The sequence below is a fragment of the Phytophthora ramorum genome (genome assembly GCF_020800215.1).
Source record: "Phytophthora ramorum isolate Pr-102 chromosome Unknown Phyram_PR-102_s0005, whole genome shotgun sequence".
Lineage (NCBI taxonomy): Eukaryota > Oomycota > Peronosporomycetes > Peronosporales > Peronosporaceae > Phytophthora > Phytophthora ramorum.
The window spans coordinates 334809-362711 of record NW_027150651.1 but is presented as its reverse complement, the minus strand read 5'-3'; the positions used below and the strand labels follow the sequence as shown (position 1 = coordinate 362711).

Here is a 27903-nt window from a genome sequence, read left to right as displayed (position 1 = left end):
TAGTTTGTGTGGGAACACGCTTCCTTTTATGCACCAATACCGAATTTTGGGCGCTAATAACCCTCACTCATTGGCGATCGAAAACCAAATCTTCGGCTAGAGTTCTTTCATCACGTTGAGCAGCGGCCGCCTTCCTATTAGTCAGCGTGGTCTCTTTCTTGGCCGTCGGCAGCCGTTTCTTTTTCACACCAAGTGCTGGAGCTGAACAGCGCTCCACCAAATCGGTTTGGATCGTGATCCGCATCCATAGTCCTTCTTCCAATGGCCGTTTTCGAAGCAGTAGAAGCAATCATTCGCTTGTTGTCCCATTGCCATCTTGACTCCGCTTCTTGTCCGTGAACTTCTTCGCAACGTTGACAGGCGGCGGACGTCTCTTTTCAGTCAACATGTTGATCTCCTTCTTCAATCGATCTCCAAACACGTGACGGGGGCTTGTTTCCACATTTTCAATCGTGAACCATTCCGCTGTCATATGCTCTAGAACTCACTTGGAAGGAGGACCAACACTTGCAAACACATCCAGGGCTCCGTAAGAATGTCCCTCCCAACCAGACCCTTCATCTTGCCGTTGACGCGTTCCGGATTTTTGAGCTGGCCGAACAGCGCCTCCAGGTTACTCCAGTTTGCCGTAGTCAGGTACTCACACTGCCGAAGTAACTCGATTACGGGACAGGTCAATTTACAACGTGTCGCTCGGCATTTTGTGATTTACTTAGCAAGTATGGAGTAAAAGCTTTTCCTATTAGACAATATGATTATATATTTGACCAGCCTCTTAACAAACCTTGAAATATGATTTGCACCACATCGCAACTTGGTCTAGGCTGCCGTCGCAGGCTTCACAGGAGGAATCATCGTCCAGCGCGACAGCTATGCCGCCGCTTCAACTCACCGCTTCTCCTATTACAATAGCTGTTCTCACGAAATGAAATACCATGTTTTTATCGGTAAGACCAGAAGAGGAAAATCGCACTTAACTGGTGTCGTTTCGTTGTGGTGTCGTTTCGTCCCAAAGGGGAATACAAAGTCGAAGAAGAAAGTCTCTTCCTGTGATGTCTGCCGAGGCCAAGGCCAACGAGTACCTGGCGCAGGGTGAGAAGGCCTTGAAGAAGACGTCCTTCTTCTCCTTCGGCTCCAGCTCCCAGCGCAACGAGGACGCCAGCGACCTCTTCGAGAAGGCTGGCAACCAGTTCAAGATCGCCAAGAACTGTACGCTGCTTACAATTCTTAATTCGTATCCAATCTCATCGCTCTTATTTATTCATCATATTGCAGGGCAGAAGGCAGCTGAGGCTTTCGAGAAGTGCGCGCGATGCCAGGTGCGTCCCAAGTCCTTTGATACTTTGCTGAGTGGTGAGAAACTGACGCTTTTTGTTGTTGTAGTCACGTATGAATGAAAACTCGCGTGCTGCTCAGTTCTACCAGCACGCGGCGGAGGCTTTGGCCAAGGTGAACCCCATGGGTGAGTGGGCGAGGCTGCAGAGCTGCTGGGGTTGACGGCAGCTGATGATGGATACTTTTTGTGCTCTGCAGACGCCATGGTGCACTACAAGACGGCGATCTCGATGCTGTGTGACGCCGGCCGGTTCTCCAACGCCGCCAAGCTGCAGAAGCAGATTGGCGAAATCTACGAGCAGCAGGACAGCAAGGAGGAGGCGCTGGAGGCCTATCGCCAAGCTGCCGACTACTTCTCTGGCGAGAACCAATCGTCGTCTGCTAACAACATGTTGCTGAAAGTGGCGCAGTTCTCGGCTGAGCTTGAAAAGTGCGTTGAAAAGGACTGGAAGTGGTGGAAAAAGTTATGACTGACTTGTGATTTGCTGCTCAGGTACGACGCGGCGCTGGAAATCTACGAGAGTATCGCCAAGTCTTCCATGGAGTCGAACTTGCTCAAGTTTAACGCCAAGAACCACCTGCTGAACGCTGGCATCTGTGCGCTGGCCACCAAGGACATGGTGCTCGTGCAGATGAAGTGGGACGAATTCCAGGACATCGACTACACGTTCGCAGACAGCCGTGAGGGCAAGTTCCTGCAGGCCATGAACCAGAGCTACGAGGCTTTCAACGCCGACGCGTTCGCTGACGCTGTGTTTCAGTTCGACAACATTTCAAAGATCGAGCCGTGGAAGATCACACTGCTGCTGCGCATTAAGGAGGGCATCATTGGCGAGGTCGATGTGGCGCAGGATCTGACTTAAGCATCATCTGACGGACTGCTACTTCTTGGGTAAGTAGACTTGGCACCAGCGTCGCACTGCATTTTTCAATTTTCGCCTGGTGGACGGTCATAATACAGACAGGGACTTGCTACGTCTAAGCCGCTCTTTAGTCGTCGTCGTCGTCGCCGATAATGCTCTTCTTCTCTGAGAACTTCACCGATGGAGACACCAGCGGGCCTTGCAGATAGAAGAAGTACTTCTGGTATGCGAGAACTGGCGGCTCTGCTGCCTCCGCTGGCGCATATGGCGCGGTCGAGTCATTCTCAGGCTGATCATCTCCTTGCGTCTTGCTTTCAGTCTGTGCCAATTTTTGCTTCGGTTGCTCCTCCACTCTGTCAAGCGTTCTTCCAGGGAAAAACTCGCCCTTGGTCAGCGCAATTCGCTCCTCTTCCTGTGTCCCAAGCACAACAAAGGAGCGTTAGCACGCCCTACTTGTCCAGCCAGAAACAAGCATTTTCCCTCTCCTACCATGAGCCGCTGGTGCACTGTAAACCACGACGGCAGCTGCTGCGGCAGCGTCACCAAATCCACGTCGAAGAGCTCAATGAACTGTTCGTTCTCGAACCGCGTCTTGACACTGCCAGCAATGTTACGATACTGCACAATCCCTGGTCAACCAACCGAACATCAAAGCAGCACTTCCACTGTATCCAGCATTATGCTCACCTTGTCAATAGTTGACGTTAAGCTCCAGTTTTGCAGCCGTCTCAAGCAGCCGATCATGGTTCCTGCAAAGTGCACGCCCGTCCTACCGACCCACAGAAAAATGCCTCAGCCACCCCATGCAACCTCCTTGTATAGCAGCAACTCACTTGCACATGACGAGAATGGGGTGGCGCCTCTGGTCTAAGATGCACTCGATGGTCTCCTTGGCCATCCCCTCCGAGATTCCCTTCCACTGCGACGACGCCGAGCGGTACTTCATGCCCAAGTGGATCTGCGCACAGCAGCCAGAGCTGAGTTTACAATTATTGCAGCAGTTATTGCAGAAAACCCTACGAACGCACCACGTTGATCTCCTTCTCGGCGAAGAAGGCAGCCAAGTCCCGCGACAGGTCGTCGTACGAGAGATACACCACCGTGTTGAGCAGCAGCGTGGCCAGGAACGGGAACGACGACGCGTCGCACTTGTTGGAGCGGTATACCTGGTCCTCCACGATCTCGAAGAACAGCGGAGGGTTCAGCGACGGCAGCGTGTTCACCACTGGCGCAGCACTAGACGCCACATCGGAAGCCGCTTCCGCCATGCTGGACCAATTTCACAATTCGGACTATTTAGGACCAAACATTTCGGTGGTCGTTAGAATGATCAAAAAGTTTTTGGTGAACATGGTATGGGGATCCTCACATGCAGAGCTGACGACACTCATCGCGAGCAAGTTCGGAGAACATAACAAACATGTACTTATCAAAATCCAAACTGCACATTTCTTGCATATCATGGGCAATTTCTCTACTCGTCGTCGCTCTCTTCGTCACCGTCATTCTCCTCAAGCGAGCCGAGGATGCTGCTCTTACCCTGCTTGGCAAGCGAGGCCTTCACGTGGCCCACGCCCTTGTCGGAAATCATGTTGGTGTCAAGCTCCAGGCGCACTAGAGCCGGCTTGGAAGGCACAAACGAATCGACGACGGCGATGGCACCCTTGGCAGTGATCTCGTTGCCGCACAGAGACAACTCCTCGAGGACTGGGAAGCTGTCAGCGCTCAATGCCACCACAAACTCCTTCAGTCCATCGGAGGTCACCTCATTCTCGTCCAGTCGCAGCACCTTCAGCAGCGACTGAGACTTGAGCAGCGGAGCTAGTGCGGCAATGCCCTCATCCGCCAGCTCGTTACCCGACAGGTCCAGCTCCAGCAGTTGAATATTGCTGTTAGCGAGCGCCTTCGCCACCTTCGCAGCACCTTCAGCGCCCAGCGAGGCATCACGAAGCTTGAGGCTCTGCAGGCTCGGCTGTTTACTGATTGCGTCCGCAAGCTGCGTGGCGCCCTCATCTTCAAACGAGCAGTCGCTCAGGTCCAGCGACTTGAGATCACGCAGATGCGTGTTCACACTGCGCGCCATCTGCTCGCTCGCCTCGAGACCGGCACGAGCACTGGCGTAACGCAGCAGCGTCAACTTCTTGCACTGTGCCAAAACGTTGGCCACCGCCACACAACCGTCGTGGCCACTCATATTGTTGTAGAAGTGGAACTCTTCAAGCGTTGACTGGGCATCCTTGCCGTTCTGCAGCACGATCTCCTGGGCAATGACGCTGGCAGCCGCAGCTGAGATGCCGTTATTGCAGAACAGGAGGCGACGCAGCGTAGGCTGGGGGATCAGGAGGTCAAAGCAAGCACGCACACCCTTCTCACCCAGGGCGTTGTCGCTCAGGTCAATTTCATCCAGCACGTGACCCTGCAGGGCGTGGCACATGACAGAGAGGACGCGCAGCGCTTCATCTTCATGGCGTCCAGCGATCACATCAGTCAAGTCAACCACCTTCAGGTCGTTCTGAAGGCGAGAAAGGAAGGAATCCGCGATCACTTGGGCACCAGAGTCGGTGTAGCTCTTTCCGCGCAGCGAGATGGACTTAAAGTGCAGCGGCGAGCGCTCGCTCACCTTAATACCAGCGGCCTCCAGTAGCTGCTGGGCGCGGGCAGCGTCAACAACTTCACGGCTCTTGTTTTCGAATTCAAAGCTAGTCTCGGGTGAGATTGCCAACTTCTTTTCAAGCATGACAGTCACGTCCTCAACCGAGGTAGCCTCCTCGTCCTCGTCCTCCTCCTCTTCATCCTCATCGTTGTCCTCCAGCGAGCCGAGCATGTCGCTCTTATTCTTGCTCTGCAGCAACGTCTCAATGTTAACCACGCCATCAGCCGAAATCTGATTGCCATCAATGTCCAGCTTCGTGAACGCCTTCTTGTCGACGACAGCCTTCACGAGAGCAAGCGCCCCAGAGGCGCCGATCTCGTTCACATTAGCCACCACCTTCTCCAGCGCTGGCGAGCCAATCTCCAAAGCCTTGGCAAGCGTCTTAGCGCCCTTGGAGCCAATTTCGTTCTCCTCCACCTGCAGCACACGCAGAGCACCGGTCACACGCAGTATCTGCGCGAGCGCCGGCATGCTCTCGGCCGTCAAGTCGTTGCCCGACACATCCAGCGCCGTGAGTCCGGCTGCGGCGCTGCTCTCATGCAACGCGTTCGCAATTGCCACCACTCCGTCGTCCTCAATAGCCGCATCTCGCAGGTTAATCTCCACCAAATAAGGCATGCTCTTGACCGCCCTAGCGATGGCCTGGCCGCCCTGCGCCTTGAACGTGTTGTCGCTCAGGTCTAGTTTCTCCAGCTTTTTGAGCGACGCCAGTGCCGTGGCAAAGGCGAGACTCCCGTCTCTCTGCGCGCGCGTGGCCGAGAACCGTAAGTCCTTCAGCGCCGGTGACAGCGGCAGCAGCTTGGCCAACGCGACGGCGCCGCCGTCTCCGCTCATGTTGTTGTAGAAGTGGAAGGTCTCGAGCTTCGTGGGCGCGTCCAGGCCCCGGAACAGCAGCACCTCGTCCGCGATGACGCCCGCGGCCGCCGTGGAGATGCCGTTGTTGCAGAAGAAGACGTGGCGCAGCTTCTCCTGGCGCTGCAGCAGGCCGAAGCATGCGCGCACGCCCTTCTCGCCCAGCGCGTTGTCGCTCAGGTCGATGCGCGTGAGAGTCTTGATGCCGCCCAGCGCGTCGCAGAGCGTGGCCAGCACCTGCAGTGCTTCGTCCTCCGGTCGGCCGGCGATCATGTCGGCGAAGTCCACGCTCGTGAGCTGCGCGAAGGCCCCGCGCGCCTCCAGGCGAGAGAACAAGGCGGCGATCACGCGCGCGGCCTCGAGCGTGTAGCTCTTGTTGCGTAGTGTCACGTGCGTGAAGGCCGGCGGCTGCGCCTCGACGTCGGCGTACGAATGCACCAGCTCGTGGGCGCGCGTCTCCGTCACGAGCTCGCGCTCGCCCTCGAAGGACAACACGGTCTTGGTGGTCGCCATGGGGTCGAAGGGGGCTTTGGCTGCCTTAGTTGAATGACCGCTGGATGGAGAGCAGTCTGTGCTGACTTATGATTCAAAACCTACAATGATATGTATTTATGCAGGTTTAAATAGTGCAATTTGCAACATCTCATGAATCAATTTATACAGGATATTAAATGATACGTATTTAGATGCAAAATTGAGCTCACGGCATTCGACATGGCTTCAGTCGGTCCATGTGGCAATCTTCGGCACTTTGATGTGCGTGCATGGCGCGTGTGTGTTGGCATGTGTTCGTGTTACTCCTAAGTTATCAAATCATCAACGCAAAATGCAAACTACTAATATATGCGGCCGCATGTCCGCCGCGACCACGAATCAACCAGCCGCGGCGGTGAAGATTCCCCGTTGCCTGCCTGCGCCAGCGCTCTATCGACCGCTGGAGCTCAGGCGGCAACAACCTTACTCAAAATACGACTGCACTGTCTCCTGCACCTTCTCCGCGGTCTCCCGCAAGGTGGACTTGATGAGCGACTGCGTCTCCACGAACGACGCGCACGAGAACAGCTCTTCAGAGCCTACACCAGCAGCAACGATCGCACAGCAACGAGTAGACACAGTCAGATCCACGGAAGAACGAGCTCAACCATTCTCCCAGTAGCCAGTAAACGCACCCTCTACACTCTCAGCATCCACCTCGCAGAACTGGAACGTCTCCTGCGACCAGTCGATCGCAAAGAGCAGCGCAAACACTAGCACAACGATCGCCACGAGGAACAACGGCGTGTACACAAGCACCCGCTTCGTCCACGTACGGCGGATCTCAGCTGTCTGCAGCGCCGTCTGCTTCTCGAACTCCTCTGTCTCCTCCGCAAGCTCACGGGTCTCACTTGCGTCAACCTCAGGGAGAGACACAGTGTCCGACTCCTCGCTCTCCTGGCTCAAAAGCTCTTTCGGCGCGAAGTCGGCGTCGTTTTCCGAGTCGCTCGTAGTCTTGAGCGTATTGATGCTCTCAGAGGGCATGTACTTGGCGCGTTCGCGGATACGCTGCACGTCCTCCTGCTGCTGTGCAACGGGCGCATAAATGTCCACCTTGTCGTCGAGTCCAAGCTGCTTGACGTGGAAGTTGGTGGTGGGTCCATCCCACTCGCCCGTCTCCTCGTCTTCCGCGGGGGCGGCCTCGTCCTCCTCCGACACCACCGCACTCTCCGTGACCTTCACCTCCTTCACTGTCGTAGTGGTGACCACGACCTTCTCCGTCGTCTCCCTGCAGCAACCACACTCAAAAAGTCATCACCTTCTACTCTACGTTCTACTTCTGGGTAGAGTCCTACCGTAGGGCGTTATCCGAGGGACTGGCGCCCTCCACACTGGTAGAGCGCGCCACGAATTGCTGCGTGGACACAGAACGAGTCGTGGGGGGTTCCACCTCCTCCTCGTGCTCAGGCTCGGGCATCGTGGCGAATCTGTCCACCATCCTCCGCGCGATCGAGTTCTTCTTGTCCACTTGGTCGTTGGCCACATCCACCACCGTCTTGCTTTTCTTGCTGCGGTGGCCGGCGTCGGGGCGGTCTCCGACGACCTTCCGCTTGCCGTTCTCCTTCTTGGACGTGACGCGCGCCACGGCGGCGTCGATGCGCTTCTTCTGCTCCTGCGCTAGCGCCAAGCGCGTGGCCTCCAGCTTGGACAAGGGCGTGGGCGACTCGCCAGTGCTGTTGAAGCTCATGCCGGCGTTGTTGCGGTCGGCGATCTGGGCGGCCATTTGGAGCGCTGCTCTTTTTGTATGGGAATCTCGTAATGAAAGAAGGAAAAGCTCGATGGTTTAAATTTTCAAACGGCAATTCTTTTGGAATGTGCCCAACTTGTAGTTTGTACAGTGCTGCCTCTCGTTATGCGCAGTGGGTTCAGCAAAGCGATTTCAGATGTATTAATAATAGAAGAATAAATTGGCAGCCTTTCACTTCACATATACTATCGGATATAATGGGGTATTTGAATATTGAGGTGCGCATAACGAGGGGTAACACTGTATGTGATGTAGCCATGTCTTCTTGAAGTATCGCGGTTTGGGAGTGACGTCACTCAACTGCTTTTGCCATGATGTGTTGCCGCATCTCGATGCAACCAGACCACAAGTTGAGGCCTCGGAGACAGAAGCTGACCAGGCCGCTTGGAGAAGGCGATTCTAGTGGAAGGAATGGAAATGTCTGCCAACGCCGAGTAACACGAGTGGGAAGTAAGCGCCACGTGCACGACCGGAGGCGCGCGATGGTGCCCAAACCAATGACCTTCTCTTGGGCCGTCACGAGGTTGGTCGCAACGTGCGCGCCGTGGTTTTCAAGCTGATACTTTGGTTAGCTATGGCGGCAGCCCAGTCCCAGCCGTACTGCTCCACGTACAGGTGGTAGTCGAACAGCACTGCGGTGTCGTCGTCGTGGGGATACGACGACGCAATCCACTGCGGGTCAAGCAGATCCACAGGGGTCGTTGATGCTACCAGCCCGCCAAGGTTGCTGGAGTCGGAGATGAAGCTGAAGAAGTTGACGCGGCGTACGGCGTGGTTCACAACCCAGGTGTCATTCTCGGTCGCCAATCTCGGGGAAATTGGCCGGCTTGTACTCGGCTTAGCCCAGCGAGGGGCGTGTTGCACAGTTTGCAGTGCGGTGATATCGGGTACAAGTGTGTTCCAACTGGTTGTCGATACGGACGTCGTTGTACTTGCTGTAGTCCTCCTTGCCTACAACATGGCCAACGCATCAATCCCCCGTCTCAATCTCCAGGTCAGCTTTGGATCCGCTCAGCTATCGAAAGAACTGTTCATTTACTTCCTTTGCCTTAAACCTTCAAGAGTGCAGCTCAAGAGCTCGCCAGCAATGCAATTATTTGTCCTACTTGTGGCTGTCTTCGCCCTATTGGCTTCCGGCGCACTCGCCAAGTCCGTCGAGGAGTCCAAGTCTATCGATGAAGTCTACGCAGAAGCTGTGGCCGAGGGAGGAAGGCTCGTCATGTATCACGGACGTGATACAAGCGACTTTCCTCGCTGGGCGAAGGCGGGCGACTTGCTCGAGTACACCGCCAAATTTCCGCAGATCCACCCGACCCTGAAGGACACCAACGGCGCCTGGATGGCGTACTCGATTCACTCGTTCGGGACCCCAACTGAGTTACCCCGTGCCATTACCCACGGACTTTATCGGGGCGCTGTTGCCACTTGTACCGATTCCGATCAACTCCTCCCAGACTTCACCAAGACTTCCCGCAACATTCGTGCCGCGGTTGAAGCTGACATTCTGTTGAACCAGCTTGGATACCCAGTCCTCAGCCATACTTTTCCACGTACCGAGTGTACAGGAACAGCACTGCGTTGTCGTCGAGGCGATCTTGCCGGCCCACTGTGGGCCCACCAAATCGGCCGGAGTCGCAGGCACTTGCACGGCAGCGATCGGACCACGTAGACGTATTTGGTTTCACTTGAAGCACACAAACCCTCCTTTTTTCCACGACGCCTTCGCGGCGAAAGAACAAGCCTACATTAGGCGTTCAAAGAGGAGGAACGGAGCGGGGATACATTAGGTGGTTGCATGCGTTGTATCATATACCGTCGCAAACTATTAGCTGTGTCTTCGGGATGTACCCAAATCATGGTACCAGACCGAAAGGTCGCGTGATCCCCTCAAACTGCAACCGTTGCAGAATGCGGATCGAAGGTATCTTTCCATAGATTTCCGGTCCTCATGCCTGTCATTCCCCAAGTAGCAAAGCCCTCCGTCATGGTCAAGTGTTCGTCGCTGTTGCTCCTCCCCGCGCTGCTGCTGACCGCCGCGCAGGCCCAACAACAGGCCAGCAACGACGTGGTCATCACGATGCCTGTGACCATCGACGGCTCGCTCAGAAACCTGCAGCTGCTCAAGGGCGAGAGCTTCGAGGACGCCGCCGTGTCCTTCGCGCGCTCCAACGGACTTATGGCCGCCACCGATGATGTCCAGGTGCGCGCCGTCATTGATCAGCTGTCGGGGCTGCTCAAGGACAAGATGCAGGAGGTGGAGGCGGTGCAGAGCAGCCAGCAACAGCCCAAGGAACCCATGCCTAGCGTGCAGCTCTCCATCCCTTTGAGCATCGACGGGTACACGGGAGACCTCTTAAAATACGAGACGGATACTCCCGAAGCTGCTGTGGAGAGGTTCCTCTACGCCAGCGGCTTCAGTATGGACGTCATGCGGGAGGTGTACCCCCAGCTGGTGACGCTCGTGAACAGGAAGCTGGAGGAGCTGCAGCCACCCAGGAAGGAGCTCTTTGCCTTTGCGCTGTCGTTAGATGGTAGGGAGATCACTGTGCGTCACTTTGAAGGTGGAACGCCAATGGATGAAGCAGTGCAGACCCTGCGGGGCGTCGGTGTGAACGACGGAGAGTTCATGGACAGAGTGGCGCCGCAGATCGCCAACCAAATCGTCAATGAGATCAATAACAGGCAGTCTGCTGAGTCTGTGGCTGCACCCGTCGAGGAGCAGGTGGAGCAGCCCGTGGCGCAACAGCAGAGGCGGGAGCTCTTCTCGGAGCCGCTGACGCTCAACAACCAGGCTGCTATTATAATCCACTACGAAGGATCGACGGCGAGAGAGACTGCTGTCCGCTTCTTGGGTGAGAACGGTATCACGGACGATGCGACTATTGAGTCGTTGATGCCGCAGTTGATTGACATTGTGGACGCTCGGATGGCAGCGTTGCTGGAACAAGAGGCGCAGGCGCAAGCAGCAGCTCAAGCTCAAGCTCAGACTGCCGGTCAAGCTACTGCCGAGCAAGAACGACAGCCGCTAGTCACAGTGCCGATCAATCTTGACGAGCAACACCAAGCGAACCTTGCCTACTTTGAGGGCGATGATGTTGAAGCTACAGTACAGCGGTTCCTGATGGATGTTGGCCTGGGTGGAAACGAGAGATTCAACGACAACGTAGTGCAGCTCTCGGCTCTTCTACGCGAGCGTCTTGCCGCAGTGGAGCAGGAGCGAGCTCAAGAGCAGCCCCAGGTGATGGAGCAGGCGGATCAGCCAACGCAGCCGGATCCGTTGTTCTCGATTCCTGTCACGCTGAGTGGCAACGTGTACAACCTCGAGTACTTTGAAGGTCAGGAGCCGTACTATGTGGCCAACACGTTCTGCGTTGAGAAGCACGAGATCGTACGTGCGGAGCTGGGCGTGGAGTTTGACGGAGACCAGTTGTTCGCCTGCCAGAATGTGCTGGTGCAGTCGATCCTGAACCTCCTTGAGGAGAGAGAGCAGTCGCAGGCAGGAGAAACGCAGTCGGAGCAGCCTACCAACGAGCAAGTTGAGCCTGAAGCTCCAGTACAAGCTGAATCGGAAGCCCCAGCACAACCGGAGGTGGAGACGCCGGTGAATCCACGAGGTGTACTGCTATTCACGCTCGACATCGATATGGGCGATGGCACCTCGATTCAGCTGCCGGTCCACCGCAATGACGACCCTCGAGAGCTGGCATCTGCCTTTTGCAAGCAGAACAGGCTCGACCAAGATAACGTTCCAGCTCTTGTGGACGCAATGGAGGCTCAGCTGGTGGAGCTCTAGCGCGGGCGGGCTCTTTGACTTTGCATACGTACATGCCGAGAGGGCCTTTCAGCGTACTAATTCGTTGAAAGAGCGTTACCTGCTCAACCTGCACATATATACGATTCGCGAAGGTCATCGCAAACTAGATTTTGTCACGTTCGTACAGTGTAGAAGTACTTGTTGTAGCGGAGAAAAAAACTTCACAACAAACAGCGGCCATGATATACTTACTGTTACTTTCATGTAGTACTTCACATCCATGCGCTTTCATAAATCCCCGCCCACTTCGGCGCACCCTCCTTACGAGAGCTGTCGTGCAGCAACACGCTCTTCATTCGCGTTTTCTTCACTCGATGCGAGTCGGTTTTGCTGGCGGCGCGTGAGCATTCCCATCATCCACTTCTTCACGCAGGTCTCTTCTTTATACTCCTCCTTCTCTTCAGCGAGCGCATCCTTCCACTCGTCAGCGTCGGGGGCCCGAGCTCCGCAAGTCTGCTGGCGGCGCCACACCAAACAGTTGATGCTGTATTCCCGAATGTAGTGCCATGGCAGGTCTGTCGCGGCAACGACACTAGGATCACACTCAGCAAACAGCTCATCGACAATGCTGTCGTGGGCGAACGGCTCCTGTCCGAAGTTCACGCGCACTTCGTTGTACGAATCCACTCCCACCGCCGGGTACCAGCTCGTGCACGGGCTCTCGATGTCGCTTTCATCAGCTCGGGCAAGCTCTTCACCGTTGCTGGTGAAGAAAACATGCGAGTGTGTCGTCTTCATATCGCGACGCACACCGCAACCGACCGTGTCATTCACGCCAAACCGCGGTCCAAAAAGTCGCCCCTGCAAAGGCAACCAAGTTTGACGTGCGCAAAGTGAGCGAAAATGGATCTTGGGCACAAATCCCTTGTGAAAAGCTTACCCTCGTCGTCTGGCGATAGAAGCGACCGTCATCACCGTGATAGCCAAACGACTTCTGGTTCCATCCAGGCTGTCGCCCCACCAAGGGAAAGCTCGCCGGAACGAGTCCCAAGGACGTCAGCGCCTCCTCCTGCTGCCCTTCCTCCTCTCGAGGACGAACTGGAGTGTCTCGAAGCACGATCTGAATCTCAAAGTAGCCGCTCGCCACGAGTCCGATCTGGTACAGCGGCTTGCCTTCTCTCTTAAAAACTGCAACATGGAACGTCGGTGGGAACGGCACGTTGGCTCTCACACTGCGGTCATCCCCCAGCTCGTCCCCATTAAAGGCGAAGCGGACCACGTGCGACGGCCTCGCGTCCGCGTCATGCAGCGATTGGATCCTGTACGCACAAGGGACGAGCCAGTCAATCACCTGCACCTTCAACCACCAACTACTATAATAGTACCATTGCCTCTGTACTTACTGGTGCTTGTCCTCGCTGTAGCCCTCGCTCCTCTTGGTCTGCTCGAGGTCCGCGTAGGACGGAACGGGCACGATGGCGTGGGCCAGCAGCTGGAACACTCGGCTCTCGGTCGTATGCGGCGGGAAGAGGGCGCGCAGTTTAGGCTCCACCTCGAGCGCGGCCTCGGCGTCCAGCGGGAAGTTGAGCGTCGTCCAGCGCTGCACGAAGAGCGCGCGCCAAAGGCCCGGGAAGCACGGCAGCACGTGCCGTGACACGACGCGCGCGGCCACGGTGAGCGCCTCCACGTCCCGCGCGGCCGAGAAGCGCAGAACGAGCGCCAGCAGCTCATCGTCCAGCGCTGTGAGGCGGCTGCAAGCGCGCTTGAGTGAGAGTGATGGTCGGTCTTGGCACATGGCGCTCCAATTCGAAAATGAAGTTGCAGTGCGCATTGGCCGGCCCGGCGGAAATTGCGACAATGCGCGGATTGGTGATGGGTACGAAGGCATTGTACCGTGGATGAACCATTTTGCTAGCCACAACTATCGATAGATTTATCAAGGTCTATAGCTTTGGAGGAGTTTACTGCCATACTAAATGCAATGGAGGACGTACTAAGTAAAGAAGGGTATTGGATGATGCAGTTTGCGAGCGGCTCAGTCGGATGGCTGTTCCGACACGAGCGTAATCGGCGCTCTGCAAGTGCGTTCTTTTTTGCATGTTATACTGCAAGCCAACCGGCGCTGCCAGTCCTGGCATCATCCTCGCACGGCTAGGACGATTGCAGCGCCGTCTCTGCGATGAGTGGCGGACCGCGACGAAGCAGACAGCAGTCGCAGCTTCCTCGTGGGCTGCCTCGGCGAGGCCCTCGCCGCTCGAGGCAAAAGATCTTGCTTGACAATGGCGTTTTAACAGCAAGCTGCATTTCTTTACGTTCATCGCCTGCACCGACAAGGAAACGCGCGCAGCCCCAAGCAGCAAAGCGACCGAAAATGGAGGTGGAAGCGATCGCGCTGTCGCTGTTGGAAGCGGTTTGCACCTTGAAGTAAACGGCCTTTCAAGAGCTGGAAATTCTCGCAACCGGCGGGCTGCAAATACGTGCAATACGTGTACCAGTACCTCGCTCATGATGGCCGCTGTCCTGCGGAGCGGGTGAAGCTCACGCTGTCACAATCGCGTGCATGCACAGGTTGATAATGTCATCCTTCTCGAACTCGGTAGTGATCAACCACCTGGAAGAGCACTGTGCGATGTGCGCACGGGGCATGGGCTGTCAGTGACGAAAAAGCGGCATAGCCCATATCAGACGATCCTTGTACATGCACTTCGTCGTCTCACGGATCTTCATCACCTGAGCAGGTGCATCTGTGTTGCTTGCGTAGCCTCCAATGATGCGGGTTAGACGAAGCCATCAATATAATACCAACCACTGACATTCTTGTGCTTTAGTAAACTATACTTCAAACCGCATCCATCGTTGCTCGCCGCATTGCAAGAAGGCGCATGATCAGTCTGGCGTTGACCTCTTCGTCGGAGACGTCCGATCCAAATCCATCTCCCGATTCTTCCTCTTCTTCATTGCCTTCGTCTTCACTTGAGCTTTCCCCGTCCGAGTCTTGAATGTCGTACCACTGCAGTTGCTCCGATACGGTAATTGCCATGCCACTACACTCTTCAAACAGCTCGTCTACGAAAACACACAAACCGACGTCGCCATCAGCTGTGAAGAATACACAAGCACCAGCCACATTGGAAACCGTCGCCATACCTGTGATATCGCTGTACACAAAGGGTTCCTGCCCAAAGTTGAGGTGCACCGCGTCGTACGAATCGAGGCCAATCGCAGGGTACCAGTTCCGATGCTCACACTCAACATAAGCACCTTCCTCCCCAGAAATGAGCTCACCATTGTTGGTGAAAAATACAAACATCGTCCCTGTCTGAGGGTTGATGCGGATACCACAACCAACAGTGATACCAGCCTTGAACATTGGACCAAAAGGCCGGCCCTGCTTAAAGCCAACATCAGATTCAGCGTACAAACTGTTTGTCAACACGAATAATACTCCAACCAAGCGCCACCTACCTCGAACGAAGTCCCGTGGTAGAAGCGGCCGTCATCGCCGTGGTATCCGTACGACCTCCGGGTCCACCCGGGCTGCTTGCCTACCAGCGGAAACTTGGAGTTCACCAGGCCGATAGACGTCATAGAGTCTTGACCAAAGAGGTGCGGGATTCTACCATGTCGATGTTGTCGCTTCATCAGTGTCAGCTCAAAGTATCCGCCAGGAACGACGCCGACCCGGAAAACCGGTAGGCTCTGTCCCTGCGCTTCATCTTCTTCTGTCGGGTCGCGCTTATACACCGCAACATGGAACGTCGTAGGGAACGGCACATTGGCGCGAACACACCGATCGTCACCCAGCATGCCACCGTCCAGTGCAAAGTTGACGGCATGCGACTCGCTCAAGTCAGGAGCCTGCAGAGAAATAATTCTGCAACCACAGAAGTAAAAATCAATAATTCTGTCTCAAAAACAAACAAAACTCTACCAACCGATGGTATGCGTCTGTGTATCCCAGTGCCATCTGCGTTTCCTTTATATCTGCATAGGACGGCACGGGGATGATGGCATGGGCCAGCAACTGGAACTTGCGGCTCTCGGTGCACGAGCTGCAACGTTTTAACCAATTCACAGTCAGTTTTCACTTGTAATTGCCAAAGATACAATAATTGTCGATTGACCTGGGGAACAGGGCGTCCAGATTCGTGTCGATTTGGAGCATCGCGCCACCCTGCGCCGCCCCATCCAGCGGGAAGTTGAGCGCCTCCCAGCGACGCAGGAATATGGTCTTCCAGATGGTGGGGAACCGCGGCACCACGTCACGAGCGACCACATACGACGCCACAGTGAGAGACTCGACGTCGCGCGGCGTGGAGAGGGCCAGAATGTGCGCCAGAAGCTCGTCACCCAGGTCAGTCAGCGTCGCCATGATGGCGTTCCAGCAGAATCTGAACTATACGCGGTAACGGCATGCGATATGCTCTTGGGTAGGATTATCAAATCTGAGCATGGCTGCATTACAAATGGTTACATGTTGAAGTGGTTGAATTGATTTGGGCATTTTTCATTCATTTCGCTGTTGACCAGCGGATTTTAAATGCTGGTCAGGCGTCGTCGCTCCAGGACGTTCGCGATGAACGCGTCGATGCAATTGCGGGGCGCGGCACGGAAACGCACCTTGTTGGCGTTTTGCAGTATGTGCCAAGCCACGAGCGCGTTTGTCCCCGTGCATTCGCTGAAGAGCTCGTCTGCAGTAAACCATCAGAGTTGAGGTTAGCCAGGGTGAAGTTGAAAGTACATACCTTTAGCTATGCTTACCGATCACGTGGTCGCATTTGAACGGCTCCTGGCCGAAGTTGACGTGGACAGTGTCCGGCGAGTCGAGGCCCACCGCGGGAAACCACTCGAAGTCGTTGTCGCACGGGATACACCGGCCAGCTCCTGGAAGGTGAGGTGCTGCAGTAATGGGGGAGTTAGATTGCCCATCGCGGGTCTGGGATGCGTATTGGTGCACTCACATGTAACATAGCTCCCATTGTGCGTGAAGAAAACACGCCGCTCGTCATCTTGCACCCTGCGTCGAATACCACAACCAACAGTATCATCCACGCCGAATCGTGGCCCGAACGGCTTCCACTGTCGCACATACGGCACACCGATCAACGTCAGCTCAAAGAGGAGTAACGAATACAAATGCGTCGTACGTACAGGAAACGCCGAGTAGAGTTTTCCATTGTCTCCATGGTACCCAAATGACGGGATCGTCCATCCAGGTTGCTTCCCCACTAGTGGGAAGTTCGAAGGGACCAAGCCGATGGCTGTCATTTCCATTCGGCCGTTCCTTGGTGTGTGGGGACTGGGGCGAGAAACAGGGTCGGAGATGCTAATTTCAAAGTAGCCGCTTGCCGTCGCGCCGATCTGATAAACGAACGAAGAGGACTCCTTTTGGGGAGAAGCATCTTGCACTCGACGTTTGAACACTGCAATGTAGAATGTCGATGGGAACGGCAAATTTGCGCGTACCGATCGGTCATTGCCGAAGCGCTTGCCGTCAAAGGCAAACGTAGTCACCACATCATTATTGTCCTCGTCTCCATTCTTCTTTTCAAGTGGTACAATCCTGTTCAACATCTAGCAGTTAGTTCTCGTCAACATCTGCACCAGTCAACAGTCATGATCGTACCTGTGGTGAGTATCCGAATACCCAAACGAGCGCTGCGTCTCGCCAATATCCATACCCGAGGGCAACGGGACGATTGCACGCGACAGCAATTGGAACATGCGAGTCTCCGTGCACTCCCTACCACACCACTATAAAGTTAATACCCCTACCAACTGTCGCAATACCCACAAATCCCCACTTACAGTGGGAAAAGTGCACGCAGTCGCGAGTCCACTTCGAGGTTCCTGGCATCCTCCGTCACTGCATCCAGTGAGAAATTGAGCTGTTCCCACTGGCGAGCGAACAGAACCCGCCAGATTTTGGGATACCGCGGAAGTAAGTGCAGAGCCACGAGGCTGGAGGTTACTGTCATGGCCTCCACGTCTCGCGCCGTTGCAAATCCCAGCATATGAGCCAGCAAGGCGTCGTCCAAGGTGAGCAGATGTGTTGCCATGGTGGCGGGGAGTCGCGAAAGTGTCTGAGCTTCTCGTGCAGCGAAATCCGGTGGTGTGCACCACACCACATTAACTTCAACATGAAGAAAAACTTGATATATGAAGGGTCTAGATGATACTGGAGCGGGTGCGCTGCAGCTGCGGTAGTTGCTGCACTTGCTGCAGCTCCACACGCAACTCACTCGTCTCTCTTCTCGAGGCCGCGAGGTCGCCAGTGAGCCGACGATTCTGTAGTGCGAGCATGCGCACTTGGTGCTGGAGCTCCACGAGCGCGCGATCGTTAGGTAAATGTGGGGGAGACGGTGATTTGGAAGAGCCTGTGGTGGACACTCGGATCGACTTGAGTGCCGCGTTGACTGTAAACGCCAAGTCGTCGCGGAGACGAAGCTAGAATCCGTGCAGTTTGATTAGATTCAACTGCTGAATTGAATGGCACAGACACGCACTTATACTTCCGTACCTGCTTCTGATGATCGATTTGAGCTGGAAGAGGGTGAGGCTGGTCGGAACTAGACGACGTTGACACGACAACCTGAAGATACCGATACATTAATATCATTGCGTATTCTCTTCGAGCAGTTTCACGGTGAAGGTACCTCTGCACTGACGTCTGCCATCTCGTAACTGGTCCATACAAGCGCTGCAAGCTGTTATCACCAACATTGCATTCGCGTGAGCCACACACCGCAACGTGGTACACGTTTTAGAGCAGCGACTCACCCTTTTCTTCTTCTTTTTCGAGTCCACCTCGATGCCAAATTTCTTGTAGTACTCTAACCGGATCGAAGGCCGTGTGTGTTTCTTCAACCCAATGCATATGCTACTCCGCTCAGCATTCATTCTTTTGTTGGTCTGTACAGAATAGAAACCGTTAGACTAGATTTTGTGGGCGCACTAGGAATATCTGTCTTACCATTTCCTTGATTGTTTTGTGAGGGCCCCTCGTTTTTGGACTCACTAAGCGCTTGATGGTAGTCAATGCCGATTCTCGGATGTCATCGCGTTTTGTAATGTCACGAGAGAGTACTGCCTCGTAACTTTGGCATTTGTCTGTATTTCCCTGAACCACCTTTGCTGCAGTGCACGAAGTCTGGAGTCGAGTTTCTTCTTCGTGAAGCACCTAAATCGTGCAAATTTTACAAGAAGCAAGCGTTAAAATCTCACAGAAGGATGCGGCATTCTCATACGCAAACCCACCCCAATAGTGAAGAAGTCTGATTGATTGAATGTAAGCCAGAACTTGGATCGATAGAAGAGGGGGATATCGCATCGGTCCCACAGATCATATACCTTTCGGCGGCATTCTGCAAGCACGCTTGCTTTCCACCTGCAAATATTGGTTAGTGTAGACCCGTTGAAGAATAGAGCAGCGTAGACCAACTTACCTGGTAGTGTGCTTTCGCGATAAGAAGCCTCGGACACGGCTCTGAGCTCGTACTACTTGATACTTCAAGTTTTTGTAGCTGTGTTTGTAGAAACTACCACGCCAAAGCGCTTGAAGACAGCGAAAACCTCGGTATACGCGCTGATACCGCGCATGCACAATATAGCCTCTAGCCATAAATTGTAGCTTGGTCAGCGCTTCACGTTGTACACGATACTTAAAAACAGCGAAGTGCATGCGGTAGATCTTTTGGATCATAATCGCTCGCCTTCGGAGGCCCAAAAACCGTTCGCGATCAGCTTTTCCCTGCAGCCAACCCAGGTCAGTACCGATCGTAGCAATGAGGTCAATCCTAGCAATAGAGTACCATCATCCGGGCAATAACCCATTGCTGAATTAATACAGCAGCACTCCTCTGTCTGCGGTATTTCTTTCGAGCACTATACATTCGGAATTGCGTCTGAAGCTAGTTTTCATGCAAATGAGTACATCGCAAAACACGCAACATTGACCGTTAGTTTGAGATTCGAATCGAGTTCCCAATACTAAAAAAAATCATCAAACCATACGCTGATGATGAGATGTCGAGTAGCTTCCCAGCTCGCCCCATTGCCGATAAAAGACCTGCTGTAATAACGACAATCAGTTTCGCACCAATGCCTGACAGCAGTTTCCACTCATCACACTTACTTTGCCGCCGTGAACATGCCTTGGTGGAAGCTCACTCGAGATACATTACGCTGCTGTTCCCGAGAGGTATATAGCTCGCGCGGCTTCCGTACATTGCCGAATAAAGTTCTATACAAGGGTAAACGTAGAACACGTGGCAATTACTATCAAGCACTTCCCAAAGAAATGTGAGCAATCGGTACTTACTTTTTCAGTCGTGGGAATGCCTTGTACTGCATAGCAAATAGAAATAGCGAATGTAAGTTTGAGCATGCCTGAAGCTCAGAAAGTAAGCAACATAGCTATACCTTGTAAACAGTGCCATCATCTGGAAGACCAATATTTGACGGAGGCGGGGCAATAAACGTTTCTTGGATCTCATCAGAGCGGTCCTCCAAGAAACTGCAGTCGTACTTCTTCTTGCCGATAGTCAAGGAGCGGTTGAGCTTCTGATTGATCGACTGGTCGAAGAATAACACCTCTGGAAGCTGCTGACTGAAGACACGGTCTTCAATGAAGCGGTCGAACATCTGCGTTGCGATTAGCTGAGCAACAAATGGACGCGACGCGGCATCGAAATTGTCATGCAGGAATCGCTTGCTATCGAACAGCGCTGGCGTTCCTGAATTTCCTTGTACAGTTGGTGGGTTCTGTTTCCAAGCAACGCAAATCATTAGCTCCATTCCAAGCCTTAGGTAGCAACAGCGCAAGCAACTTACCAGGTAGCTTGCATATTTCTTTAGCAGTGTCACGAAGAAGCGTAAGAATGCTTTACGAGCTCCCTCCGTCGAAAAATTATCTGTTTCGTTGTATCGGCTGTCCGTCAGCCCACCACTGGCATCATTTCCTGTCGGCGAATTCCCCGACGTAGATAGGGAAAAACTGTGTCGATTGAGACCCGAGTTGGTTCGGGAAAACGATGCCGAAGGTGACGGGGCCAGGGATGAAGACGGAAGGCTAAATGCTGCACTGGACCGTCTTCCACGCTTGATCTTGCCAATGGAATAGTGCGGGCTGAGAGAATCCGACATGCTCGACTCCGAATACGACGTTAACAGAGGAATAGTCTGTCCGTGATCGGAGGCAAAATTGCCAATCGGCTCAAGGTGCTCCTCGTTTGGAAATGCCTGCACGGAAGCAGACGTTAGTCTGGAAAATACGGTTGAAGAACAGCCTCGTAAATGTTGGCAAAACCACTGACCAGGTCTACTCGACTAATTCCTGCAGCGTACGGATCGAATATCTGGAGAATAGTATCGGCACTGTCAATCAGTTTCTGCTCCGCCCTAGGATCGTCATCAATTGCCAACGTACACTAGCAACTTCCACCAATTTTGCACGGAGCTTAGATCCTTCTCGATCTGGGATTTTGGGCACCGAAATGCTTTTTCCTGATTCATCCACTGCAGGGATTACACTGCGATGTTGAAGTGTTAGTTGAGAACAGTTAACAAAGAACTCCAGCAAAACCAACCGATTGTGATCCAGATCGACAAATACGACGTTGGTTGTCCGGCCTGCCACATGCTTGAGGCAGTCTGAGTGCGTGCCAACCAGGAAGGGAACGGGTGCCTGCATCACCAGACGATGTTTATAAGTCTAAAACAGTCACCCAATTTATTTGACTACGTACGTCAATGACGTCGAAAAGAGACGTCGGAAGGACGGGGATATATGCCCCTTGCCATGAGAATGGTAACAACATTGCTAGGAGTGCTTCTGATACCGGAGTAAGGAGGCCAATATGCTTAGAACATAATACAACCTAGAGGCACCAGGAGTGATCGACTCGTTAGCTCTTGCATTTGGACTGCGCACAAAAGTAAAAAAAAAAACAAGTTGATCATACCTTAAGTTCCAGGGCAATGCATGAGAAAACGAGCAAGACGTTGTTGAGATCTAGGACTTGAAACAATGGTCGAAAAGGAAACTGAGCAAATGGCATCAGTGATCAGTACGTAAGCTGCCTGGCCAACCACACATGTTCTGCATCTAACGTTAGCACAACTGCGACGGTACTTACATCGACCAGGGGCAGCTCGTTCTTTGGAGGACGTGATATAATCAAATTGCGATCCGGTAGGGTTAATTGGACTTGGATCTGACCCGGAGGGGGCAGCGGAATTTCCACCAAGAAATTAGCGATGTATCGTTCGATTGGCATAGGCGATTCGGACAGCGTTACTCGGTAAATCTAGCAAAATAGTAACACACACGTTCCTATAAGTGCTCCACGACGCCTTGGGAGAGTGGAGGTGATCACAGCTCTTACCTGCTGAAGAAATTGCCGAAACGCGGAAAAATATGGGTAGTGTGACGTTACTACGATGCATTTTGGACAAAACACGGGTCCCGGTGCGCTCGATATGTCTCCAGATAGATCTTGCACCCACTGTGGCAGTTGAGTGCGTTGGTTGTCATCAATTTCGTCAGGCTGGTGAAGTCCATTCGAGGGTCGACGCCGGTGACGTTGTCGATGATAGTGCGGTGCTATCAAGGATACAACTTCCAAGGGATGGAGTTCCTCGTAAAATTTAAGCGCGCATGCATAAATCTTGACCCCACTTACGTTCGTAAGAACAAACGAAAAAAATTCGGGTGCGACGTAGGACTTGCTCAGCATAAACCCTTCGGGAAAGGCAAAGTCAGCAATGTGCGCCGGTAGTGGCGCGTCCCCATACGTGTCCGGGAACATGTCAAGCACAGCTGGTAGGAATCGTATCGCAGTAGGACTCTTCGTTTTCTCGACTACAAGTAGCGCAAGCGCATCACTCATTAGTGAGGTAAAATGCAAGCAGCAGAACAAGTACCGAAAACTTACTGTTCTGGTCGCGAATCAATTCGCCACGACCTACGACGACGAAATAGTTGAGAAAGCGCTTGGTCACTTCAATAACACTACCTGGTTTCACCACAGCCGGCTCTGCGCTTTGCAACTTTTGACCGGACGCTCGCTGCTGATTCCTGTCTGTAGGCGACCCCTGCGACGGCGAAGAGGATGTTTTCGCGAGCCCACCAGACGCAGTGGAAGAAGTTGGCTCCTCGGGGTTTTCCGGGCTATCTTGATTTTTCTCTTCGCTCGATCCAAACGCGTGTGGGAGCTTGGTGAACTGCCTGTCCTCGTATTTGGCGCGGATGCATTTCTCGCGAACGTCTGTCGCTGTATTGGGCAGCAGCTCGAGCGATGCGTCCACTTGGAGCCATTTGTCAAGGTATTTGCTGTACATCTCGTTGACGCTTTTGTTGCCGCCTTTCATGGCCGCCACTTCTTCGTCCGTCCAGGTGTCGAGATGCAGTGACTTGACCCTAGAGAGCTGAACCCCGAGCTTGCGGTGTGCGCCGGCGCAGTGGATACACAGGAACGCGCCGACTGTGGTGCTGGCCCAGATGGAGTCGCTCAGCCGCGACGTGCAGTCTGCGCAGCTCTGGTTCTCGGCGCTCGCGTGCATCATCTCCGTGAGCTTGCGGAAGGACTGCAGCTGCACCACGGGCGAGTGGCTCGCGCGCGAGAACATCATCATGACGCAGCGGCACGTCAAGGCTCGAGACCAGCGAAGAGGAGACTGACAACGCGGCAGCTAGTGGCGGTCGTCCTACTATTTATATTCGTGACCAGCACAATCCATCGCAGCACGCGCTTGAAACGCTGAAACCGCTCGCTGATTACGCTAGGAGGCGTGCGCAGGTGTTGAGACCCCGCTCCAAGCAGCAACGGGGTATCGGTGGCGCAGCAGGAAGCGCATGCGGCGTATGGCTGAAGCGAAGCAGCAACTGGATACATGTACGCTACAAACCCAAATATACCACATGTGGTGCACACCACTTAAGCGGTTCACTCGTAGACCTATCCCTGGCGCGGTTCAGTGAACCGCCGGTGGCCGCAGCGAACCGAGCGATCGGGGGGAAAGAGCCAATCAGCGACGGGATCGCACGATTGGTTGGCCCTGGCTTTTGGGCTCGCTTCATGCGAGCCGCCAGCAGTACGGAACTGCACCAAAACTCCCAAGAAAAGCAAACATGGGCATGTAAGTGAATGACACAGGCAGGCAGATAGACTGGCAGCCTTCGCCCGCTCTCCTTCTCTCGAGTGCACGGAGACGTTAACAAAGCAGCGAGGACAGAGCCCCTGGGACGATGACGGGGCGATCACTAGCAGTGGACAGATCTGATTTGAGAGAGAAAGCGGGCGGGCGGAGAGCACAGGAAACAGCCAACAGGGAGTTAAAGGACAGAAAAACTGACGCACATGTGTGCTACTACTGCTCTATAGTGTCAAGAACGGAAAGGTTGTTGTGTTGCTTAACGGCCGCTTCGCTGGCCGCAAGGCTATCGTTGTGAAGACCTACGACGAGGGCCATGGCGACCGCAAGTTCAGCCACGCCATCGGTACGCGAATTATCAATTACAGGTTTCGCCATTAAGAGAGCGACCAAGACTGACTTTATGTATCTTTGTCCAGTTGCCGGCATTGACCGCTACCCGCGCAAGGTGACGCGCTCCATGGGCAAGAACAAGCTCAAGAAGCGCTCCAAGGTGAAACCGTTCGTCAAGTACGTCAACTACAACCACATCATGCCTACCCGTTACGTCGCCGACATCGACCTGAAGAAGGTCCTGGACGAAGAGGTGCTGGCCAACCCGGAGACCCGCATCGAGTCCCGCAAGACCATCAAGAAGGTGTTCGAGGAGCGGTACGTCCTTGGAGCAGTTACTGCACACAGTCCGCTGTAATGGATGCTGATTTTTGTCTTATTTTTTTATTGCGCAGCTACCTGAACCAGGCCGCGTGCAAGTCGGAGAAGAAGGCTGCTGGTGTCAGCTTCTTCTTCAAGAAGCTCCGCTTCTAAGTGCAAGCTGTTGTTTGCGTCTAGAGGCTGGTGGGAATCGGGGTATTAACATAAATGCAGCCCATTCCAGTTCCGTTCCGTTTCGAGGAAACAAACCATGAAGCTGTTGTTGTCTTCAAAGGTGTCGGCAAACTTTGCTGCACGCGGTAGCAGTGTATCGCGCCGTTGCTTCGAATGCCATATATTCAGTTTCCCTTCAACACTTACAGATGAATGACTAGCAAGAAGTTCATCGTCGTCGTCTCCTGTACGAGGCAGCAGCTCGTCGGACTTGGATCACATAGTCGCCGTCTGCATCTTGGTCACTTTCGGAGTCGTCGTTGGTCTCGCTGTCGCTCTTGCTAGAATCGATCATCTCAATCTTCTTCCGCTCGGCATAGATTCGCTCGCACTTGCTAAGCCTGCTCCCAGCGAGAATGCGTCGCCCTCTCTCGTTGTACTTCCTCCTCATTTTTCGGGAAACTGACCGACATGAGTCAACGCGAACCAGGTGAAGTCGAGGGCACTGAGCTTCAAGTGCCTCTAAGCTTGTGTCTGTCACAGGCGTGCCCTGAGGAGACGTTCGCACAAAGATCAGAGGGTCAGCCATGAGACCGATTACTGTACACTGACGGATTGCTACAAACCTTCAAGTCGACCAGCTCCAAGTTTGTGCATCCTTCCGAACCATCTGAAGACGCAATGGCAGTGACCCCATCGTCGGAGATGGCCCGGCAGTCCTGCAGCAGTACAGCCGATTCCCATGTCATATTGCATGCTGCAGCTTCGCTTTATCAATGCAGCGCGTACCTGAAGGGAAAGGTAGCGCAACGAAGGAGCGACTTGAGAGAGTGCACGCAAACCGTCATCGTTGATTTTAGTCTTGTCCAGAATCAGCACTTCCAGATGCGGCAAGTTGGCCGAACTCTGTTGACACGCGTAGGCAAAACATAAGCACTGTGAGCTGACTGCCAAGGCATTGTCTAACCAAAGAGCGCTAACAGGGCATACTGGAAATGAAGAGAGACCGCGGCATGATGATAGGTCTATCCAGCGCAGCGAGCCCCAAAGAGCCTCAGTCAAGGTTTGGAGGTCGCTGAGTTGGATGCTGCTAGAATTACTGCATGTTCTCGAAAGCAACCGGATAAAACAAGCGTCAGCAGCCGGAGCGAGACACAGCACCGCCAATACGATCTACACACCTTACTGTCAGCTCCTCTAGTTTCACTGAATGCCTGGCGACGTCCTTGAAAATGTGCGAATCCATGCTCATGGCTTCTGTAGAAGCAATGCACACCAGGTCAGCCTCACCACCATCACTAAAGTTGACTCCACGAGCGTACCGGTGAAAATGATTTTCTCCAGCGTGCCGCCGCAGACTTTGATCAGTGAACTAGCTGCTTGGTTGGTAACGAAGTTGCATCCATTTAGGAACACTTCGCGTAGCTGTACAGCATCGCGTGGCCACCCACTCAGTGTCAAGGCACGGCAGTCTAGCAGCTCCAAACTCTACACAAGTGAGCGTGCAGTAAGTAAGCCATCCACGTGAACCCAACCCGAGCAGCGTGAAGCTGACGACACGCTACGGACCTCCAGCCTGCGGCAACGCTTCAAGATGTTGAAGATGTGTTTCTTCTGCATCCTTCGTTCGCACCAAACATTGCGATTAGAAGCGAAATCATCTGGACAATATGCAGCAAGTCATCAGCCGAACAACAGCACACACCTGTGCGCTCGGAAGACGCGGAGACTCCGCTGCTGCATGATCAACTCCACGTGCGCGTCGAATAGAGGGGCATCGGGCAAGACCAGCCGCGTCAGCTTCTGGTTGGCGCGCTCCAGCATTGCGCTGATGTCACGTCTCAGCAAAGGTCGCACCGCCACCTGGCCGAAATCGAGGTCCGTGACCGGCACGTCCTGCTGGCTCATGCGTCGCCAGCGCTTGCACACCGCTTCGGCGCGCAGTCGGTCGGGCACGACCGGCAGGAACTCCATGATGCAGCGCTCGCCCACCTCGCACAACGGTGGAACCACGCGCGTCTTCCTGCGTCGCGTGGCTGCAGCAAGCACACAGTATCAGATATCTGCTCGGGTCATGTCAAGTCAAGTGCAGTACCGCTGGCCCCATTCTTCTGTTTTGACATGGCTGCAGTGGATATTGCGGCGCGGCGCCGCTGGAGGATCGTGGCAAGAGGGGCATTGTCGTTATTATCCTCTTCGTTCACGACCACCTGCTGCTTGTTCGGGCGCGGCGGCGTCGAGCGCTTCCGCCCAGCCATGGAGTTTTAGATCGGTGCACAATCAATAGCGATTTGGTGTCAGGATGTGTACCGTGGAAGCAAATGATGACGGTTGGTGGCGCGTGTAGAAGCATGGCAAAGCGAACTTCGTACGCGCGGAAGGAGCTTCGACCCGAAGGCTTAGCGCTATCATTCACCGAGCAATACAGTACATGCGTTAACATTTCCTCACGTTGTGTGGCATTTGTTGAGCTCACTCGGCCGTACATGCAATAGAACGTCTACATGCACACTCGTACCACTAGAAAACGGTTTTTGAATCAAAGCTTTTGATCTGCAACGCGGTGGGCTCGAATGCATGCTGCGCTAGAGGACAACTCATTCTATTGACGATAATGCATTCGAAAGCGCAACTCAACGCCATTTCCAAGACCAAAACGGTAAAACTCGTTGTCTCCGGATCACAAGCAGTGTTTTCGAGCCGAACGTGACTTTGCCGAGCAACGTTAAAGTTTAACCCTCTCCATTCACCAACAAGCGATCAGGCTTTGGTGCTGTAGTCATCGTGATTCGTGTCGTGAGTCCTTGAATACAGATATCGATACGATTGTCCTGCTACGCAGGAAACCAAACGGTGTTCCATAATACGTAGCCCACCCAAGACAAGGTTTGTATTCATCCAGTTACCTCAAAGCAGCAAGCGTATTAGAACAACAGCAGCAGCAGTATAGTTGCAGTAGTTGCTGCGATGAATGCCTATCAAAATGCGCGACTCGATCATGCTGCCGAAAAGAAACATCGTCACATTTCGATACGTACCGCCAGTACGGATGGGGAGGATCACTCTGTTCGCGGTATCCGGCTGGTGGTTAATGCAGTCGGGGTAGGTATTCCATACAGTCGCCAAGATCAAGCGCTGAACTCTGCTGTACCAGTGGAAAAGGCACGCTGGCTAGAGGCACCAGCCGCATCCTGCGATGTGTCCA

General features: G+C 53.9%; 11 protein-coding genes across 12 annotated transcripts; 3 read left to right on the top strand and 8 right to left on the bottom strand.

Annotated features, from left to right (window-relative positions):
* Window positions 1-1052: 1052 nt before the first annotated feature.
* KRP23_5792 (Alpha-soluble NSF attachment protein) lies at window positions 1053-2198 on the top strand (the record flags this gene model as incomplete). Its single annotated transcript, XM_067890902.1, has 5 exons — window positions 1053-1209; window positions 1276-1319; window positions 1384-1462; window positions 1534-1765; window positions 1829-2198. The coding sequence occupies 5 exons, from the start codon at window positions 1053-1055 to the stop codon at window positions 2196-2198; spliced, it is 882 nt and encodes a 293-aa protein (XP_067745310.1).
* A 127-nt stretch (window positions 2199-2325) lies between these two features.
* KRP23_5791 (putative tyrosine-protein phosphatase) lies at window positions 2326-3466 on the bottom strand (the record flags this gene model as incomplete). Its single annotated transcript, XM_067890901.1, has 5 exons — window positions 2326-2610; window positions 2688-2816; window positions 2886-2967; window positions 3032-3156; window positions 3227-3466. 5 exons carry the CDS (start codon window positions 3464-3466, stop codon window positions 2326-2328), a joined length of 861 nt encoding a protein of 286 aa, XP_067745309.1.
* A 206-nt stretch (window positions 3467-3672) lies between these two features.
* KRP23_5790 (RAN GTPase-activating protein 2) lies at window positions 3673-6216 on the bottom strand (the record flags this gene model as incomplete). The annotated part of the gene is made up of 1 exon (XM_067890900.1): window positions 3673-6216. The coding sequence occupies one exon, from the start codon at window positions 6214-6216 to the stop codon at window positions 3673-3675; it is 2544 nt and encodes an 847-aa protein (XP_067745308.1).
* A 444-nt stretch (window positions 6217-6660) lies between these two features.
* On the bottom strand, window positions 6661-7960 carry KRP23_5789 (uncharacterized protein; the record flags this gene model as incomplete). Its single annotated transcript, XM_067890898.1, has 3 exons — window positions 6661-6776; window positions 6873-7465; window positions 7533-7960. The coding sequence occupies 3 exons, from the start codon at window positions 7958-7960 to the stop codon at window positions 6661-6663; spliced, it is 1137 nt and encodes a 378-aa protein (XP_067745307.1).
* A 2008-nt stretch (window positions 7961-9968) lies between these two features.
* Window positions 9969-11777, top strand: KRP23_5788 (uncharacterized protein; the record flags this gene model as incomplete). Its single annotated transcript, XM_067890897.1, has 1 exon — window positions 9969-11777. One exon carries the CDS (start codon window positions 9969-9971, stop codon window positions 11775-11777), a length of 1809 nt encoding a protein of 602 aa, XP_067745306.1.
* Window positions 11778-12059: 282 nt separating this feature from the next.
* Window positions 12060-13533, bottom strand: KRP23_5787 (Ran-binding proteins 9/10-like protein; the record flags this gene model as incomplete). Its single annotated transcript, XM_067890896.1, has 3 exons — window positions 12060-12599; window positions 12679-13057; window positions 13142-13533. The coding sequence occupies 3 exons, from the start codon at window positions 13531-13533 to the stop codon at window positions 12060-12062; spliced, it is 1311 nt and encodes a 436-aa protein (XP_067745305.1).
* Window positions 13534-14577: 1044 nt separating this feature from the next.
* On the bottom strand, window positions 14578-16110 carry KRP23_5786 (Ran-binding protein 9; the record flags this gene model as incomplete). The annotated part of the gene is made up of 5 exons (XM_067890895.1): window positions 14578-14804; window positions 14886-15126; window positions 15204-15612; window positions 15674-15790; window positions 15863-16110. The coding sequence occupies 5 exons, from the start codon at window positions 16108-16110 to the stop codon at window positions 14578-14580; spliced, it is 1242 nt and encodes a 413-aa protein (XP_067745304.1).
* A 164-nt stretch (window positions 16111-16274) lies between these two features.
* Window positions 16275-17797, bottom strand: KRP23_5785 (Ran-binding protein M-like protein; the record flags this gene model as incomplete). Its single annotated transcript, XM_067890894.1, has 6 exons — window positions 16275-16429; window positions 16500-16637; window positions 16700-16817; window positions 16890-17301; window positions 17365-17481; window positions 17547-17797. 6 exons carry the CDS (start codon window positions 17795-17797, stop codon window positions 16275-16277), a joined length of 1191 nt encoding a protein of 396 aa, XP_067745303.1.
* A 109-nt stretch (window positions 17798-17906) lies between these two features.
* On the bottom strand, window positions 17907-23372 carry KRP23_5784 (DENN domain-containing protein 5A; the record flags this gene model as incomplete). 2 transcript variants are annotated; one of them, XM_067890892.1, is made up of 23 exons in its annotated part: window positions 17907-18185; window positions 18259-18330; window positions 18395-18445; window positions 18519-18650; window positions 18712-18918; window positions 18996-19125; window positions 19184-19488; window positions 19550-19648; window positions 19752-19809; window positions 19873-19980; window positions 20059-20084; window positions 20160-20501; window positions 20571-20978; window positions 21053-21094; window positions 21166-21268; window positions 21326-21423; window positions 21485-21616; window positions 21701-21781; window positions 21875-22045; window positions 22124-22173; window positions 22245-22341; window positions 22421-22599; window positions 22673-23372. In XM_067890892.1, the coding sequence occupies 23 exons, from the start codon at window positions 23370-23372 to the stop codon at window positions 17907-17909; spliced, it is 3870 nt and encodes a 1289-aa protein (XP_067745301.1). The 2 variants fall into 2 exon arrangements, with proteins under 2 accessions (XP_067745301.1, XP_067745302.1); XM_067890893.1 differs by having other exon boundaries at window positions 19752-19806.
* A 496-nt stretch (window positions 23373-23868) lies between these two features.
* On the top strand, window positions 23869-24698 carry KRP23_5783 (60S ribosomal protein L27; the record flags this gene model as incomplete). The annotated part of the gene is made up of 4 exons (XM_067890891.1): window positions 23869-23876; window positions 24122-24237; window positions 24311-24542; window positions 24620-24698. The coding sequence occupies 4 exons, from the start codon at window positions 23869-23871 to the stop codon at window positions 24696-24698; spliced, it is 435 nt and encodes a 144-aa protein (XP_067745300.1).
* A 229-nt stretch (window positions 24699-24927) lies between these two features.
* Window positions 24928-26956, bottom strand: KRP23_5782 (F-box/LRR-repeat protein 7; the record flags this gene model as incomplete). The annotated part of the gene is made up of 10 exons (XM_067890890.1): window positions 24928-25099; window positions 25166-25248; window positions 25325-25417; window positions 25488-25604; window positions 25689-25797; window positions 25880-25955; window positions 26021-26186; window positions 26268-26319; window positions 26404-26734; window positions 26794-26956. The coding sequence occupies 10 exons, from the start codon at window positions 26954-26956 to the stop codon at window positions 24928-24930; spliced, it is 1362 nt and encodes a 453-aa protein (XP_067745299.1).
* Between the last annotated feature and the right edge of the window lie 947 nt (window positions 26957-27903).